Source organism: Cyphomyrmex costatus, unplaced genomic scaffold, assembly GCF_001594065.2.
Source record: "Cyphomyrmex costatus isolate MS0001 unplaced genomic scaffold, Ccosl1.0 scaffold30, whole genome shotgun sequence".
NCBI classification, from domain to species: domain Eukaryota; kingdom Metazoa; phylum Arthropoda; class Insecta; order Hymenoptera; family Formicidae; genus Cyphomyrmex; species Cyphomyrmex costatus.
Genome location: NW_017277125.1, coordinates 2,657,523 through 2,676,205, shown reverse-complemented (window position 1 = coordinate 2,676,205; position 18,683 = coordinate 2,657,523). Strand labels below are relative to the sequence as shown.

At 37.0% G+C, this 18,683-nt stretch overlaps 1 protein-coding gene across 1 annotated transcript; it reads right to left on the bottom strand.

Moving 5' to 3' along the window:
- Positions 1-1,127: 1,127 nt before the first annotated feature.
- On the bottom strand, positions 1,128-13,957 carry MEP-1 (zinc finger protein MEP-1). Its single transcript, XM_018541903.1, has 10 exons — positions 13,708-13,957; positions 10,574-10,673; positions 9,026-9,599; positions 6,149-8,001; positions 5,934-6,022; positions 4,661-4,795; positions 3,724-3,900; positions 3,382-3,504; positions 3,020-3,124; positions 1,128-2,905 (listed from the first exon to the last, which is right to left on the bottom strand). Exons 1-10 carry the CDS (start codon positions 13,711-13,713, stop codon positions 2,591-2,593), a joined length of 3,477 nt encoding a protein of 1,158 aa, XP_018397405.1. The 5' UTR covers positions 13,714-13,957; the 3' UTR covers positions 1,128-2,590.
- Positions 13,958-18,683: the final 4,726 nt, after the last annotated feature.

The following is an 18,683-nucleotide window of genomic DNA, read 5'->3' as shown; positions in this document are numbered from 1 at the left end:
GCGGCAGAAGACCTTCATCCGGAAGTTAATGACAAAAAATTATCAGTTTTTTATAAGTCCAAAAAAAAACAGAATTTTCGACTAGCAGTCGGCTACTTTTACATCGATTCATCCTAATGATTTTGGTGATTACCGTCAACTTTTTGTTAAGAAATTATCTGGATATTTAATATTGACAAAAATTTTGTTATTAATTTTATTATATATGTTAACAATAGTTAATGTAATAATTGTATGAAATAAATATTCCAAATTTGTATAAATCTTCTGATTCCACATTTCTTAAATTATCTATAAAAATTAAAAAAAATTTTTTTAATTTTAAAGTATTAAATCACATCATTATACATATATATGTAGGTGAAATCATTTAATATCAAATTAACATCTAATAATAAAACAATTAAAATGATACATAGATATTTGTTATAATGTAGATACAAGTTATTCATAAATATTACAATAATTTTATTCATTTAAATTAAGTAATTAAAAATGTATTAATAAAATATTTTATTTAATAATCAAATCTTATTCAAAATTATAAATCTTTTCAGTTTTTGTTAATTTGTTCATACTTTTGAAATATAACACTTTAGTGACACAAATTCACTTTTGATTAATTTCGTAAAAAAAGATTTAAATGGTTAATGTGCAAACTACAGTACATATATATTAAAACAATTTGACAAAAAAGAAAGAACTTATTTCTAATATTCTTAAACACAGATATCAATTATAGATTGTTTTATCTTGTTTAATAAAAAGACAAAGCAAAGTAGTCAACAGATACATTTTACAATCAGTATTTTTTTGCTCAGCATCAAACTTGTGTTGTTTCCTACTAAATTTTTGAAATGTAACATATATATGTATGCAAAGGTTCAAAAGTGTACTGTAAGAATTTTAATTCAATGTTGGTACACACTTTATTTTTATAATCGTATAATATTGTACAAATTATTACAATAAACTATATATTTCTGTAATTATGTCTGTTTCTTAGTTTTACCAACATGGCTTGCCGTAAGCATTTGGCAAGATAGCAGAATTAAATAATACAGCCATACAGTGCAAAAATGCACTATCTCGAATCCTTCATTCAGTGATTACGATTTTTTTTTTCTAAAATTATATCCTACAATAATAGTACAAAAACTTATTATCGGGGCAAATTGAAATTGCTAAATTAAACTCGTTATTTCTTTTAACGACTATCTACATATTAATGTAATCCTATAATCGTTTCGAAGTGTATACAAGAAGAAAATGAAATGAAAAATCTCTTCTTGTGTACTACGCTATTGCTATACTCTATATGATAATTTTACATATTTATATATATAATATTATGAATGTTTATATTATATATATACATATATAAATGTAGACGTACGCCGCGTTGAGTGTGCTAACAGGATCAATGCTCCGTTTCATATTCACTTTTATCAGAAAAAATGTATACACGAGTTGTGTGCCATCCTATTTTATTGATATATTTCTTTATATTATATCCTATGTTAATGTACATTTTTGTTGTTTTTATAAGAACGCACTAAAATAAAACTGGGTATTTTCTGTTTTTTTTTTTTATTACAGTACACGTGACTAAAGGGTTCAGAAATCTATAGTAATATAGATACAATTTACAAGTTTCGATTTAAAAAAAAAGAAACAAAAAGATTCCTCGTATTACATTATAAATTATTCCATACACACAGTTCTATGAAATATCATAAATAAAGCACGACGATAATTTCACTAACTGTTAATTAAAAAACGTATGATGACGAAATGAAAGCATAATATATATATCTGAAGAACTAGATGGTATTCAGTATACGCTTAGTACCTGTGTACTATAGATTCGCGACTGTCGTGGGCACTCTGGTCAATTAGTACAATTTATCGCATCGTATATAGTTCGGAAATTATTTCGCAAACATGATGTTTATCGTTCTATCAAACTGGAGATTAAAGACAATTTCATTGTCCTATAAAGTCATATTAACATCATAATAACAAAATAGAATAAATTCGAATATATTTATCTTAGAAAAAGAATTTACATTGTAGAGAATTCGCTATGTATGAGAGTAATCCGTACTGCGCGTAACGTTATTACGATGTAGCATCGAAATGTTAAATACACTTGATATTTCGCGCAAGAGTTCATGTTACACATATAGGCGAGTTTATAGGTCAGGAGTATGCAGCTCTAGGATTTAACCAAGGAATCAGACTGAAGGCCACCCTTTAATATTTTTACAGTCTATTTTATGTAGGTCCGATAACAACAATAAAAATTCTTAAATAAATATATATCGGTATAATCATTGATGGAATATTATTACGCAGTCAACTAGTTTCCTTGTTGTCACGAGTCATAAGATTTTTTTCTTTTTCCTTGCTTTTTTTCTTCTGTAGGTGTTTGGAATTAATTCGCGTCTTAAAGCATAAGTATACATACACATGTACACGTAACGGCACGTTAATCACTGTATGTTTGCAGTGATCGGCATGGAGTACCACAAAAAGTTATGCGAAATTCGATCAGACAAGACACAATTATCACTCAAACTCATCATTGCTATTTTCCCCTGCCTTGAATCGCACCGGATCTGGTTGTAGGTTTCGCCGGCTGTGGAATAATCGTTATTTCGTCGTTAATTTTCAATGGCTTTAGAAGTGAATCATTCGATCTAGACGATGGAGATGCAGGCGTGTTTTTCTTATCCATTACTCTCTTTGCTACAACACTATGCGCCGAGTATACATGATTCTCGAACTGCTTGTACATTCCGAACGTGGCAGTGCAAACTGTACACTTATATGATAAATGTGCTGGCTTTAATGTCATCCCGTGATCTCGAGCAACATGGTTTAATAATTTCCATTGATATACCTAGAAATCAACATGTATACCTCTCATAAATCATGTTTATATTCCTGTTTATGCTCTCTCTATTCTTGAAAACAAGATCTCTTGTTACAAACTAACAAGAAAAAATTAACTTACTCTGCCACAAGCTGGACAACGACCTGCATCTTTCCCTTTATTTGCTGCCTCTTGCATACTAGATGTGACAAGCCCATGAGATCCTAATAAATGTCTTTCCAAACCCTATTTAGAGAAAAAGAAAATGTTATTATGTATGTACATTTTTTTAATGGATAATCATATATATATAATAATGATTAAATCGCTTTTAAAACTTAATATTTTATTAAATATTATATTTTATTGATGTTGTACATAAAATATTATGTAAATATATATTAGTGCATAGATTTCATGATAAAAGAAATGCAATATAATTAGACTATAACTTCAGAAATATTTTTATTTATTAAATTAACTAAATAATTGTGTAAAAATACCTGATCTGTAAAGAATCGGAATTGGCATTTCTGGCAGTTTAATGGAGGTCTGTTATAAATCATCTTTGGATGTATTTTTACTTTGTGGATCCACTGCATATGATTTCGTAATTGTTCTAGATCCTAAAATAAATACAATAGAATGCAATGCAAAATATTTCAAAAAGATTTATGCATATTATTTATAATATTTTAATATGTGTCAATAATTATTAATTAATAATAATACGAATTATTCAGTATTTATCATTTATTATATTAATTTAATAATTTGCGCAATTTCCAAGAGCAGTAGCTATCAAAAATAAGAACAATAAGCTTTCAAATTTATTGTATACCCACCTTAATATATCCATCACAAATTTCACATATAACAAATGTATTTTTTCCTCCAGACTTCGAAGAAGTTCCTGATCCCGGAATCGAGGTCTGAGATGTTGTACGTGGTAATGGAGTAATAGATATACTCGGCTGACTTAATAACTTCGCTGTCGGATTTTTGGAACTGGCTGTTGTATTCTGAAAAGTATAAAGTGCTTACGTTATTTTTAAACACGAATTGGTGTCAATTCAATAAATGTTATTTTCATATAATAACAAATATCTATTTTATTAAAATCCACCTGAAAATTTTTAGATTAAATTTGTAAAACATTTGTTATTGCTTTCTGTTTAAATAATGTGTGTATGTGTATATGCGTGTATTATTTCATTAGACTTAACTGAATTTCTGACAATCTTAATAACAATTTAATAAATATATGAAACGTTGTTTCTTAGTTTTTCATCGATTAATCTTCATTTATTATCATGTAGCAATTACTACAATTTATTATTTCTTTAAGAATTAAGATAAATATTTTTTCCATTAGTAAAATTACATATACATTAGTTAATGAAAATTTAGCACTATATAGTACAAATATAACCATACCACATATATTAATATTTATATATGAACAAAAAAAAGGTAAAAAATAAATAATATTATATTTATTTTAATTTCTATTTATATTAATGATATATATAAAGATATATGTATGTATCCTTAAAATATTACGTGTGTACGTGTAATATTAATTATTAGACCGGTTTGCAAGATAGAAGAAATTTTCTATGCGCAGGGTTAAAGTTTTCAAGCGACTACAAGTTCACATCCGATCGTTCATAATCAAACTTGGAGAATGTTAAAAGCCTTTCTTTTGCACCTGCAAAACACGTAATTCATGCGATCTCACGAAATAATTTATTCTCCCTGGTTACTCCAATATTTATTTACCTGTGATGAGGACAACCTAGACAGAGAGTCGATTACGTTGGGTACAAGTGCAATTGGTGTGGGTTGACCGGAACTGCCGCCGCTACTGCTACTTCCCGAGACAGCCGACATGACAGTCCCAGAGCCACCCACCACCTGCCACCACCCATACATCTTTTTTACTAGTTCTTTGGAGCTTCGAATTGTATTTAAACTATTCGCGTGTGTACAGTTTACACACATTCGTGAATATTATTATTAGAGAATGCGTACATTTCTTTAAAAGAATGTGGCACGCGTTTTGTACTCTATTGTTAAGTAACGTATATAAAATGTATATATAACTTTGTTATTATCAATGTAATTTGTGCTTAAGTTAATATAGAAGTTTTCCTATAAACATCGATGTAAGAATATTTCGTACAATTTTGAGTTCATTAATGTGAAGTATATACACCGTATAAATACTTCGGCGTATTCTACATTAGTGAATCACTAGTCTCTCTAGTAATATTAGCATTTTTATATAGTAAGGAATGCCATTTATATATTATTTTCGCAATTAATTAAATGGCTTTCAACATAAATGTTTACGTAATACATATTAAACATTAGAGAAAATTTGATGAATACATCTGAGAACTTTTACACCTTTCTTTTGATATCTCATCTTATGCAATATTTATAAATAGATATTTTAGTGCATATCTCTTATACTATTTTGGTATTTTGTTAAAAACAGTATTGTACAGATACCAACTTACGATAAAATAAAATGATAATATGTGCATACGTATTTAGAAAATTCAAAATAAATAATACATTATGCAGATAACGGTAGCCGAGTAGTATATAATACAGATATAATTCGACACGAATATTCTGGATACACACAACTATGAAACTTTTGTGCAGCATGTAAATTGCAGCTTCCTCTAATTTTAAAAAGGGCATGACTTGTCATAATTCTCATCGCCCTTGTATATTAGTAAGCATGTTAAAATAAAAATAATAACGTGTGCATATAACCACCTTACCACAGATATTTTTAACTGAAGACTCATTTTTTTACTTCGCTTATTCCTGATTTATTCCAATATATTCTTCTTGAGGCACAAGTTTTTAATTTTTAATCCGTTTCATATTTTATTTTATATTTTTTTGTTGGTTCAAATTAATTTTATTTTTATTTTGCTTTACTTTTTGTATTTTTATATTTTCCGCTAAGTCGAATTGTTAGTGTCTGCATATGTATAGCAAGTACACATCTATGTACAATAAATACTATTATTACCTGGAATATTTGGTTACTACTGAATTGGTATGACGTGGGTACCAATAAACCAGAGGATGTAGGACGATACATCATTCCTGCAACATTGTCTGAAATGCAGCTTACATTAATATATTGTGAATGCAAATCCATTAAATGCGTGATGCGGAGATCGGAGAAAATATTCTCTTAGTTTGTATTCTCGTAAATTTTATAATCTGTTGTAAAATATTTACCTTGTCGCATTGGAGTAGCACCTGGTCGTAATGTTTTCAGATCAGAGTATCTCGGTTGCATCGGTGGTCGACCTCTTCCACGACCAGTGATCGGCGCAGGAAGCAGTTTTGGTAACAGGGGTTGTGCACCTTTTGCGCTCATCGCCATAGCTGCAAGCGCATTTGGATTGGTCGGACCAATGGGTCGCGCGCGATTTACGCGCGGTATTTTGGCCGGTGGCTCCCAATCCACCGCGGGCTCCAAGTTCCTCTCCGGTCTGAACTTCTTCGTGCAGGCGAGAATGTGTCGCGTCAATTTACCCTTCTGATTGTCCTCGAATGGACAGTTTGGACACTGATGGAAAGCAGGACCGCGTTCCAATCTACCACGAGTATTATGCTCCGCTTCCATATGATACAGAATATCGTGAGGGCTACGAACCTCCATCGGACAGAAGTTACACTTGTAAACGTAATTACGCATATGCGGTGTTTCTAGATGATGCTGCATGACTAATGTCGATTCCGTTTTAAAACTACAGAACTCGCATTTCTTCATCTCTAAATGGAATGGTTCGTTATTTTCTTTACTAAACTCTAAATTCTTGATAAGTGAATTTATGGCTAATTGAGTCTCGGCTGATGTGCTACCCTTGCCTTGTTTACGCTTTTGAGTCCGTAAGAGATCAGTTTGCACATACTCCTGAACAAGGTTCATTCCAATTTGCATAAAGAACTTTCCCAATGGCAGTTCGAAGTATGTCGGTATTTTATTTCTGTCGTCTTGCCTTAGCTCGTGCTTATCACTTAAACTACTGAATCCATGCTCGATCAAGTCTATCGAATTGTCATTCTCTCTATCTCTTCCTGTATCATCTCCCTCTCGCTTATCCTTTCCCTCCATATCACTGTCCTCGGATTTATCGTTACTTCTTTTAATATCAGGATCTTCTTTGTAATGATCTTCAGTGTCCTTATTTTCGTCAGCGAGTCTTTTCATCCTCTCTTCCTTCTCTATCTCTTCAATGTTTCTCTCTAATTTAGTAACAAATTCTTTCAATGGTTTCAGGGGTGGTTTTTCATATACATAAGGTACTATGAAAGATGGTGCTTCAACCACGAACATATCATCGGTCAGTGTCGGCAAAATCGGCGGTATCGTTGGCGTAACGGTGGTCATACTGCTGGTTTTCGGGCTTAACTGTGCCGCTTTTGAAGTCATGGGTACTGGCGTGATAGTTGTCCTCATATTGGGGTACATTGTCTGCGTTGTCATACCACTCATCGGGACAACTGAAAACGGACTGGAGTTGGAGACTGTGTGATGAGGTTTGCTGTTACTCACGGGCACTCCACCGCGTCCCGAGAGAATGGAGTTTGTGTCTATTATAACTAACGTAGGTTCCTTCTTTCCGCCTTTAATAGATTTACTACCAGCGGCGATCTCCACCAATCGTTTAGTATCATTAACGACAATAGTGGTTTTACTATTTCTAACTGGTGACTTTAGTTTAGAATTTTCCTTATCCTTACTGTCGATACCGCCTAATGGATCTTCCGGCTTAATCTCTTCTATGTCAGATCCATCGTCGTCAACTTCCTCCTCCAACTCCTTCTCTATGTAGCTTGTTCTTTTAATGTTGCGCGAGCTTCTTCTTGGCGTGATACTACTAAGATCGAGCTGTTTTCGCGGCTTTTTTTGTTTTAAGGGATCTTTAATAGCACGGTCTAATGACGAATCATGATCGTTGCTTTTCGCACTGTCAGTTATCTCTTCGATGTCGGGACTGCCACAGCTTCCATTCTCCTCACAGAGCTTGACATCTGACTTTTCCATGCTGCTGTCTGCAATTTCACTACTGTCACAGCTACAGTTTGACGACATATCATTGTTGTCGTGCTTGTCAATAGTTTTCTTCGAAAGAAACACATCGTCATTATCCAACTGTATTTCGGTAATGCTCTCATCAAGACATTCTATATCAGAGTTATTACTTTGTTCGTCTACATCCATAGCTTCATAGGATGTGTTTTTTACACACTCGCTTATTTCAATTTTAGACACTTCACTAGAATTGTTCGTCTCACTTACACCATCGGGTGAGTTGGATATATTAAAGTTATTTTTCAAGCCAAACGTTTCACCCTCCTTACTAGTATTACCTATTTCTTCATTTCGATCACTATCTTCATTTTTTTCTTCTTCTTGAATCTCGATTACTCTTTCATGATCATCCTCGTCATCTTGCTCGTCTAGATATTCTTCCTCTTCGTCGTCTTCATCGCCCTCTTCTTCTTCTTCTTCTTCTTCGTCTTCTTCCTCTTCTTCTTCTTCTTCTTCAGTGATAACATCTTTCAAAGCTGTCTTACTTGTATTATCACTGGTATCCATATATTCTTCGTTGTCAGCACTATAGTTTCCATTGACACCGTTTGGAATAATCATATCTGCAAACAATTATAAAGTGTTTAATATATATAATAATATATAAATTATTATTCATTAAATAAATATCTTAATTATTTAAAAGAGCACCAATATAAACACAACTATATGTGTTATGTAATTATTAAAGAAAAATTCTGAATTGAAGCATGTCTTTAAAGTTATTACTTTTAACATACCATGAATGTTTTCTGTGATAAATTTTATTTAATTTGAGTAAGTAAAACTGAAAGAATTCATATAAAATAATTGATACAAAACCAAACAAAATATTATCTTATTTGCAGCGAATCTAGATGTAGAAATTAGTTATAAAACATGGTATATTCATAAGAATAGAAATAGTTTTTCCAAAGTATTTTTCTAAAAGCCACTTTCAAGTTGTAATAATGGATGGTAATCTTTAGATAAAATAATGTCGCATACATATTTCACTACTGTCACAGCTACAGTTTGACGACATATCATTGTTGTCGTGCTTGTCAATAGTTTTCTTCGAAAGAAACACATCGTCATTATCCAACTGTATTTCGGTAATGCTCTCATCAAGACATTCTATATCAGAGTTATTACTTTGTTCGTCTACATCCATAGCTTCATAGGATGTGTTTTTTACACACTCGCTTATTTCAATTTTAGACACTTCACTAGAATTGTTCGTCTCACTTACACCATCGGGTGAGTTGGATATATTAAAGTTATTTTTCAAGCCAAACGTTTCACCCTCCTTACTAGTATTACCTATTTCTTCATTTCGATCACTATCTTCATTTTTTTCTTCTTCTTGAATCTCGATTACTCTTTCATGATCATCCTCGTCATCTTGCTCGTCTAGATATTCTTCCTCTTCGTCGTCTTCATCGCCCTCTTCTTCTTCTTCTTCTTCTTCGTCTTCTTCCTCTTCTTCTTCTTCTTCTTCAGTGATAACATCTTTCAAAGCTGTCTTACTTGTATTATCACTGGTATCCATATATTCTTCGTTGTCAGCACTATAGTTTCCATTGACACCGTTTGGAATAATCATATCTGCAAACAATTATAAAGTGTTTAATATATATAATAATATATAAATTATTATTCATTAAATAAATATCTTAATTATTTAAAAGAGCACCAATATAAACACAACTATATGTGTTATGTAATTATTAAAGAAAAATTCTGAATTGAAGCATGTCTTTAAAGTTATTACTTTTAACATACCATGAATGTTTTCTGTGATAAATTTTATTTAATTTGAGTAAGTAAAACTGAAAGAATTCATATAAAATAATTGATACAAAACCAAACAAAATATTATCTTATTTGCAGCGAATCTAGATGTAGAAATTAGTTATAAAACATGGTATATTCATAAGAATAGAAATAGTTTTTCCAAAGTATTTTTCTAAAAGCCACTTTCAAGTTGTAATAATGGATGGTAATCTTTAGATAAAATAATGTCGCATACAATTACGACCAAACTATGATCAGTAATAAATAAATTAGATAACAATTATTACATAGTTATTGCTGTCTTATCAGTTCCAACAGAATCTCTCCGTGAAATATGTAACACCTCTATTAATTACAACATACTTGCATACTTTATATTACATACAGAAGGAATATAAAATCAATTTTATATAATTTTTTTTTTCAATTTTCTTTTATTTTATATTATACTCTTTTATATTTGCTGTCTTACTAAAATATGATATGTGCAATATCTGCTGTAAGTGGTGCATGCTTTCAAAGAAGCTTTACTTTATTCGTCCCAGAGTTTCTAATACTGAATCAATCAATCAAAAATCTCTTTCAGGCAGACAGCCACATGATATTAAAAGTATCACTATACAACTTGATATTCAATTTAGTTTGGACATACAAAATGACATTGTGATAAAATTCTGTGATATACAGATCCACAAGATCCATAATCCAGAGGATCTGAATGCAAAATGTGGAAACAGAATTTTACCAAATGTCAAAAACGTCAAACAGAGTTTGTCTGTGCTCACCTTTTAAAAGTTTATCGGGACTGTTTGGGGAAGAGTCCTTAGAGGCAGACTCCTCCAGCGTGCCTTCCATGAGTCCACCGTGGCCCGCCGCGCGGTCGACCTACAATTAACGACACACCACTGATGACAATTGGTAAGACGGTGCAAGGCAAGGAGGCGAGACGAAGCGCACCACGACCGCACGTTCACCACCTCGGGGACGGCGCGTGGGGGGGGGGGGGGGGGAGCCTGGCGGAAGTGTGAGGGAAGAGAAGGAAATTTTTAGCGAGGCCGAATTTTTCAAAATGGCGCTGCGAATTCCGCACTTGCGTCCGCTCTCGCTCCCATAACCAACAAACTTCCGTCTGAGCCCGAGGGGGTATCCGATGTCGCGTACGTGTGTACGTGTGGCGCGCGCGAGCGCATACACAAGGAGCGCGGGTATGCTGCACCTGGGGCGTTTCGAATTACCGCTACCGCGGCGACGACGGCGATGTCTCGAGTCCCCGTTCAAACGGCCCGTCCTCACTCGGTGCGTGGTGAGCGAGTACACGATCCGCTTGCACGCGCGCACACGCGACGACCGACGAACAGACGCACAGACGGACGGACGGACGAGCGAACAAATGGATGGACGGACAGACGGACCGAATGGATATCCGCGCGACTCCTGGTTCAGACGAACTCACGCAAAAACAGTTAGCGTCGCCTTCTAGCTAGGCGCAGGTAGTCGTCTGCATCAACCTGCATTCACTAACCACCGCTAGCGTCTGTGAACGCCAATCAGTCATTCCGTCAACCATGCAGCCAGTCCGTCAGTCGTCGATCCCGATCCTCCGTGCGCGCCGCATCACTCTCCCTCACTCCGTCTCTCCTTCTCTTTCTCTCCTCTCCTCTCTCAACCTTCGGCAACCTATACCAACCTCCTCTACACCTATATCCAGAAAGAGAGCCTGCACGTATATATACGGAGTATTCGCGTACGTGTACCGCGGCTGCGCGCACGCAAAGGCTTTCCGACGAGGCGTTAGACACGACAACGAGGATGAAGGCAAGAAGGACTATGAAGATGATAAATCAACCGCGCCAACTTTTCCGAAGGATAAACGGCTGTGAATAACGTTCAGCGAATTCGGCGAGTGAATCGTCAGAATGCCGGAGGGGTATCCAACGATTCACGTTACCGTCTCTCTCGTCCACGAGTGCGACGTTCACATCACGAACCTCTCGCGACGTACCCCGGTGTCGAAAGAAGGCAGGGAAGGGGCGCCAGGGGACAAGAAAGCGAAGGAACCCGCGCAACGGCTTCAACTCGTCTCCCGCGGAGAGAGAGAGAGAGAGAGAGAGAGAGAGAGAGAGAGAGAGAGAGAGAGAGAGAGAGAGAGGAGAAAGAGGAGAGGGAGGAAAGAGAGAAAAAAGAGGGAGGGAGACGACTGAGGAGATTAGGGGAGAAGGAGACCTCGGCTGCCGACCGGGATGGCGTCGACGTAGAGGTTATAAAGCCTGAGACACAATTGTACAATACAGGCAATAGGAATGAGAGATCGCAATAACCGCGTTAACTAAAATGCACCGTTTTTGACAGGTTGAAATTTATTATTTCTGTTCTTGTTGCTTGCGTATTTTTCAATGGCTGCACACTCACAGTATTACAATCGCTCACTGAGCTCTTGCACCTGATTAGCACATTTTGTTAAAGCCAAAAATATAGACCAAGTGCATGAGCTGACTGAGCGAGCGACTGTAACATCGAGGATACATTTTTGCATCACAGAGCATCATTTATCCTTGTTTAATATTCGATAGACAACGAGGGTGATGTGAGGATAGCGTGTAAACATGAAAACGGAACATTTAGGATGCTTCTTCCGATAAATTACGAATGCTAAACTTAAATTATTCTGATCGATCGTATAACTTTCCCGAAATTCCGTTTTTCGAAGAAAAAAATCCAACTATATCGTAGGGATCCTCGAAAGCACCTCTCCCTTAGGCTTGATAGATTTCAACCTCATCAGAGATGGTGTATTCTTATACACATGACTTTTTATGGGTTGAAATTTTTATTATTTATGGGCGTTTTCCAGCAAGGCGTATAGTGTAACACAATAAACCATTTCATGCTGTAATGTTGGCCAACAACAAGTATGTAATGATTCACTGTATTACACTGTGTTCACGTTGAAAAAGTGTCCCTTGCGTCCTTGTTGGAAAACACTATAATTAAGTCTAATGCACAATTAAAAAACACATGCGATAGGAGAATGGAGAATAACAGATTTTAACTTATCAAAAGCCAAGAATACTATTAGCCTGAATCTACAATAGGTGTTTTAAGCCTTAAGCTGTAAGAAATGGATCAGTCGAATGCGAGGAGATTAATTAACTATGATTTGTCCATTTCTTAAGGCTTAAAAAATCTATTGTAGATTCGCGGGCTACCAGTTCCTGAAAGCAGAAAATATTACAAAAGTGAGCAAAATTCACTAAGTGTTGACCAACAAAGTTATAAATATTCTAATAATATTTGCTTACTTTTATTATTCTTATCTCGCTTTAAGTACTCATAACAAGCTTCCAGAACACATCATTTCAGATAGGTTGAAATTTGTTATTATTCTCTGTTCCTATTGTCTCATCTGTATTTTTTAATTGTGCGTTAGGCTTTAGGATTTGAAGCCTTAATCACACTATAGACTGGAACTCTGACTCGATTACTCTAATTCGGACTACCGATTATCGTTCAACCAATCATAGCGAGACACCGGCTACTTCTGACTGCCGAGTCGTGAATAAAATTCAATGCTGGTATTTTCAGTCGGCAATGTTGAGTCAAGTCAAGTCGGAGTCGTTGGATCAACTGGAGAGGGACTCCTTTCCTTCGAAAGTGCACTCCTTCAAGTTATATTTTTTTCGTATGGTATCCGATATACTTAATCGAGTCGGAAATCCACGGGACAGAAGCAGAAGAGTCAGAGTCCGGAATCCGTGGTGTGATTACAGGGACAGAGATGAGGGGAGAAAATCAACTGTCCGATCGGTTTGACAGATCGCCGGCTGATTTGCCCTCGAGATTGGCGAAGGCGATCGGAGGCTCTTCCCTACAACGGTACTCGTAGATGCCGCCTGCTTTCCACGGTCACTCCCGCGCTTACCGACATGAAACGCGCACGTTTTCGCCAGCCCGACGGCCCCGTTCCGACTTGTGCTCGTGGATCCCCTCCCGGCGCCACGAGACGCTGCTGATGTTCCGACTTGCTCCGACGTCACGTCACGTCACGTTACGTCGAACACACGCTCTCCTTACGCTCTTCTACACTTTTGTGTCTCTCTCCCTTATTCTTCACTCCCTTCGCTTCCGCGCGCGACGCGGCCGCTGCGGTCCTGGGTGTCGCGCGGAATACAGAAGGTATATATGACACCAGAACGAGAGCCTACACGGCTTTCCCAAGCGCGCGGGGCGAGGCGAGGCGAGGCGAGGCGAGGCGAGGCGCGGCGCGGCGATTCCCGGCGGTGTTTATTACCGTATCTCCAGAAGCGGCTTCCACCCCGGTCCCAAGGTCCTCGTTTATCCTCGGCGACGGGCTCGTCCTACCTTGACACGCGCGCGCGCGCGCGCGCCAAACTCGGGAAGATTTACGGCCGTGAGGGAAGATACAACTCTTGCGCGATGCACACACTCGACTCGACGCGCCGCCGAGGACGCGACGACGACGCGCGCGCTTGTGAGCGCAGGAGCACGGACGGACGGACGGATAGACGGGCGGGCGAACAGACGGGAGTGAGAGAGAGAGACAGACGGAGGGAGCACGCGCGCACGCACGCACACGCACGCACGCGCGACACATACACACACACACGCCGGTCAGAATGTAGAAGCTCGTCCACGGCTCGTACGTACGCGCGTAACGGCGAGCGACGCGGTCAAGATGATCGCGTCTCCCATTCATGCCGCTCGTAATCCTCGCGCGCGCTCCTTTTTTTACTCCCTCACTTCTCAACCGCTCCAGCCATTCCGAATCGTGCGTCTTCGTAGCTTCGTACACGCTTCGTTCGCCTCGGGTGTCGCGAGAGTGCAGCAGTTACAGGCAATACGCGCGGGTCTACCGCTGGTCGCAACCGCGCTTCCCCTCCCGGCGGAGGAGTTGAGGTTAATTTTTCGAAGCTCTCCTTCGAGTTGCGAACGACCGCGTACCTCTCTCTCTCTCTCTCTGTCCGTTCAATGCTCGATCATTTAACGATTCTCGGTAGTCGTTGACCGCGTTGTCAGTCCCGATCTTCTACCCTGGTCAGGGCGACAACGCGCTCGACGAGAGACGAATGGTTTATACGCACCTAGAAACGAAGGGCGAGAAGACGAAGATGACAAACGACAGCGGCGACCACGGCGAGGACGACGTTGCCTACGCGAGCGTCGGGCGACGCGGCATCGTCGCGATCCTCATCGGTGACGGCGACGTCGTCGATGGCTGTCGCGTGCAGTCGCCGTATCAGCAGCAATCGGCAGCCGCGGTACAACGAATATTAACTTCAATCGCTCACGGGGTTGCACGCGGTTTATTCACAAACCTGTAAATAGGGAACACACATTCATCGTTAATGATTGGCACACTAGAGGGCAGGCGCGACGGATGGGAAGCTTAAAAAGTTACGATCAGGGCCGTAGCGAGTGGCGATTCGTCCCTCCCCCCTTTTCCCTCTTTCACCCCCTTGCTCTCTGCTGGTCGCATTGTTAAAGGCCTGTCTAGATGAGCTTGCATATTAAATATATGTATATGTATATATCAGAAAAATCGACCAATCGCGCGCAGCCGACGCGAGGAGCGAAACAATATGGCATCCCTCTCGCCGGATTTGATTAGTCGCCCGTGCGCGGCTTACACGAATCCGTCTGGATAAACCTTCGAAGCGTGCAGCTGCGCGCTCCTTTTTTTTATATGAGAAATACCACGGAGAGGAGATGGAGCACAGAGAGAAAGAGAAAGAGCAACGGCTCCTAGGAAGAAAGATCGTTGTCGAATAGATCCGTTGCGCGTATCGCTTCACTCGCGAATTTCCTCGAATCCGGTATCTCTCGGTATACGGAAAATATATATACGATCGAATGTTAAACGAATACAATACGGGTTACTCCGATTTCCTACGACCGAATAATTATAATGTCGGCGTTTTCTCCACAAAAATGTTTAGACGCCGATGTTAATTAGCAGTCAAAAGTATATAACGGTACTTTCAACAAAATTTCTGTAAAATATGACAAAACCATGGCCGTAATATTCATAGTAATTTCCTTAAAGAATATGGAATATTCATAGTCCATTCTTATTTCAAAATATGTAATATCGTAATACCGGCTCTATGGCCGATATTTACAGTCGGTTCTTATTTTAAGATCGTCTTAAATAACGTCTTATAATGCTAATATAGCCCTCATAATTAGTTTATCTTAAGACTGTAACTTAAAACGGTCTTAAATATAAGTTTCGACTGTGACTGATATTCAGTCAATTCTTATATTTGAGACAATCTTAAGTGCGGTCTTAAGACGTCATAAGCCAATTAGAGGACCGTATTAGCATCTTAAAACATTATCTAAGACCGTCTTAAAATAAGAACGAACTGATTACCGCCCTCTGATTAGTTCATGACATCTTAAGTTGCACTCAAAATACTTATTTATGTCTTAAGTACAGTCTTAAGATGTCACAGCCAATCAGAGAGCTGCATTAGCATCTTAAGATATTACTTAAGACAGTTTTAAAGTAACCGACTATGAATATCAGTATATATTCCTCAATAAATTAAAAAAATTTGAATAGAATTCCAATTAAAAGCTTACTGTGTTATAAACATTATGGGCTACTTTGAAATCAAATTCTAATTAATTTAACCAGTTCAAAACATTATTAATTTATCTAATAACAATATAATCTTTAATTTAATATAATATAATTTAATATTATATAATTAATAATTAATAATATAATTTTTAATTCATACTTTCTTATTTACAATTCAATATCTCTTTGTTTCTATATATTAAACAAAAAAATGGTATTCGCATTAATAAAATATAAAAATACTTGACAATAATTGACGAATTAATCAGAGTTTGATCAAAGTCATTCTAGGATAAGCGAACTGCGAAAGATGTTGACCTGCCTCGACGGCAGAGGAAAAATCGACCTCAAGTCGGCCAAAGAATGCGCCATTATTCTAACGTATAATAGCGTGTACAACATATCTCCGCACGCAGTGATGGGTTTTATCTTAATTACTTGTAAAAGCGCGCAAAAACGAAAGTATTAAAATAAACAAACAAAACCCTAACCCGTTTTTCGGGTCATCTTATCGCAACAAGACAATATCCAACGGGGAAGAGATTAGCTCCGTAACGGTACAATGCCATGATGCCAAGAGGAAACGTGCAGCACTATGCGCGCATCCTTCTATCCTTAAATTCTCGTCGTTTAACGGAAATATAACGGTTTTTCCAAGAGCTATCTGAATATCTCTTACAGATTATTATGTAATAAAATATGTAACAGACACATAAATTGACAACTGATTAAATTAATTAATTAATAGTTCAACGACTGCGTCCCTATAAAAGTTTTACATTCGAAACCTCTTTGTTCTTCGAGACATCGTGTACAGCTCCACGTTTCCTAGCGAGCTTGACAATTTGCGAAATGACGCGTTTTTGTGTGTGCACGTGCGAGAGCGTTTATCATTCTAAATCAATTTTTCGGGTGCACATCTTCTTCGTTTTTAACTGTTGAAATCGTTACCGTGCGCTTCGGCGGTACACACAACGTTGCCAAGTTTACGCGCAAAATCAATGCCGTAATAAAAGTAATAATAAAACTGTTGAGTAAGAGTGCATCTTCGTATGCAAAATTGGTTTTTTGTCGTAATGGGAAAGTAGAGATTCTCGGAATCGACGTCAATTATCGAGGGCATCTCGTCGTCGAATCGTCACCCTCTCACAAATCACATTCGATACGAATATATTTCATATATAAATTAATTAATAACTTCTGTCGATATATATTTTTCGTAAAAAACAATTGGAAGAAAGTCATATACCGAACGTCAATTACCTTCATTTACAAATACATAAAATTAGCTATTTCTCTATACAAACGACACACAAAAACTCAAAGTATTAACAAAAGTAGTCGAAAAGTTATCAGAAAATGTCAGGTGCAGATTTTTATATAGATATCTATAGCGGATCGTAATCTTTTATGTCGCATGGGAGCTTTTCTAGGTCACAGACCGTGGATAAAGAAAGGACTTGAAAGAATCAGTGCAAGAAGGAGGCAGTACCATGACTCAGGAGCTTATTTCTACATTTTTCATACTTTTGAAAAAGTGTGGATATTTAAAGTACTATATATCTAAAATATGCTTGGGCGTATAGCGATCATACGTCAGATAGGCGCCACGTGGTTTTTAACAGCATAAATTTCAAACCGGTTGAAAATAAACTCTTCTGAAAAATCTAAGCATTTCAAATAGAAATCCATACCTAGGGCGAATTTTCTAAGTTATTGACTCACCTAAATCTTGTATCGAAACCTATTTTAATTTTAATCACGATGTAACGAGGCCGCAGTCGTTTCTACAGTTGACCTTTTGCATTTATAATCATTTGCGTTTACATAAAAAAAAAATTGTTTTCTTTCTACATCGCGATTGTGACAGTCAGTTGCAACACAACGCTTCCTTGTCACAGAAACGATACTTGCATCCGTGCAACTAATCGCACAATCGCGGCGAAGTTCGTCGTTTCAATCTGGCTTTTTTTTTTGTCGAGCAATGACAGCTTTTTTTCTTTAACGAAGAAAACAATAAATGAGTGCAGCGAATTTATCTACAATCACTTCTATTAAAAATGTTTTGGCTTGCAATATCAGTACAAAAAAGCAAAAAGCAATTTAAAAAAGTCAATATCAGCTAATATCAACCAACAAATTTTTGTCAAAATATTCTGAAATTAACTGTAAAAAATTATAAATAATTTGGCTTGTAATGGTAGCAAAATGGCCATATCTTGCTACGTTTTTAGGAAAGTAATTTTTAAATGAGTACAAAGTATAATAGATCCAAATAAACTTTCGCACGA

What these genes read in the sequence shown, in the direction of transcription:
- MEP-1 (XM_018541903.1), bottom strand. An exon ending in AACAATGATATGTCGTCAAA is followed by an intron (nt 8,002 to 9,025) that starts CTGTAGCTGTGA and finishes TATGTCGTCAAA; the next exon opens with CTGTAGCTGTGACAGTAGTG. An exon ending in GTTGTCCAGCTTGTGGCAGA is followed by an intron (nt 2,906 to 3,019) that starts GTAAGTTAATTT and finishes GTTGATTTCTAG; the next exon opens with GTATATCAATGGAAATTATT.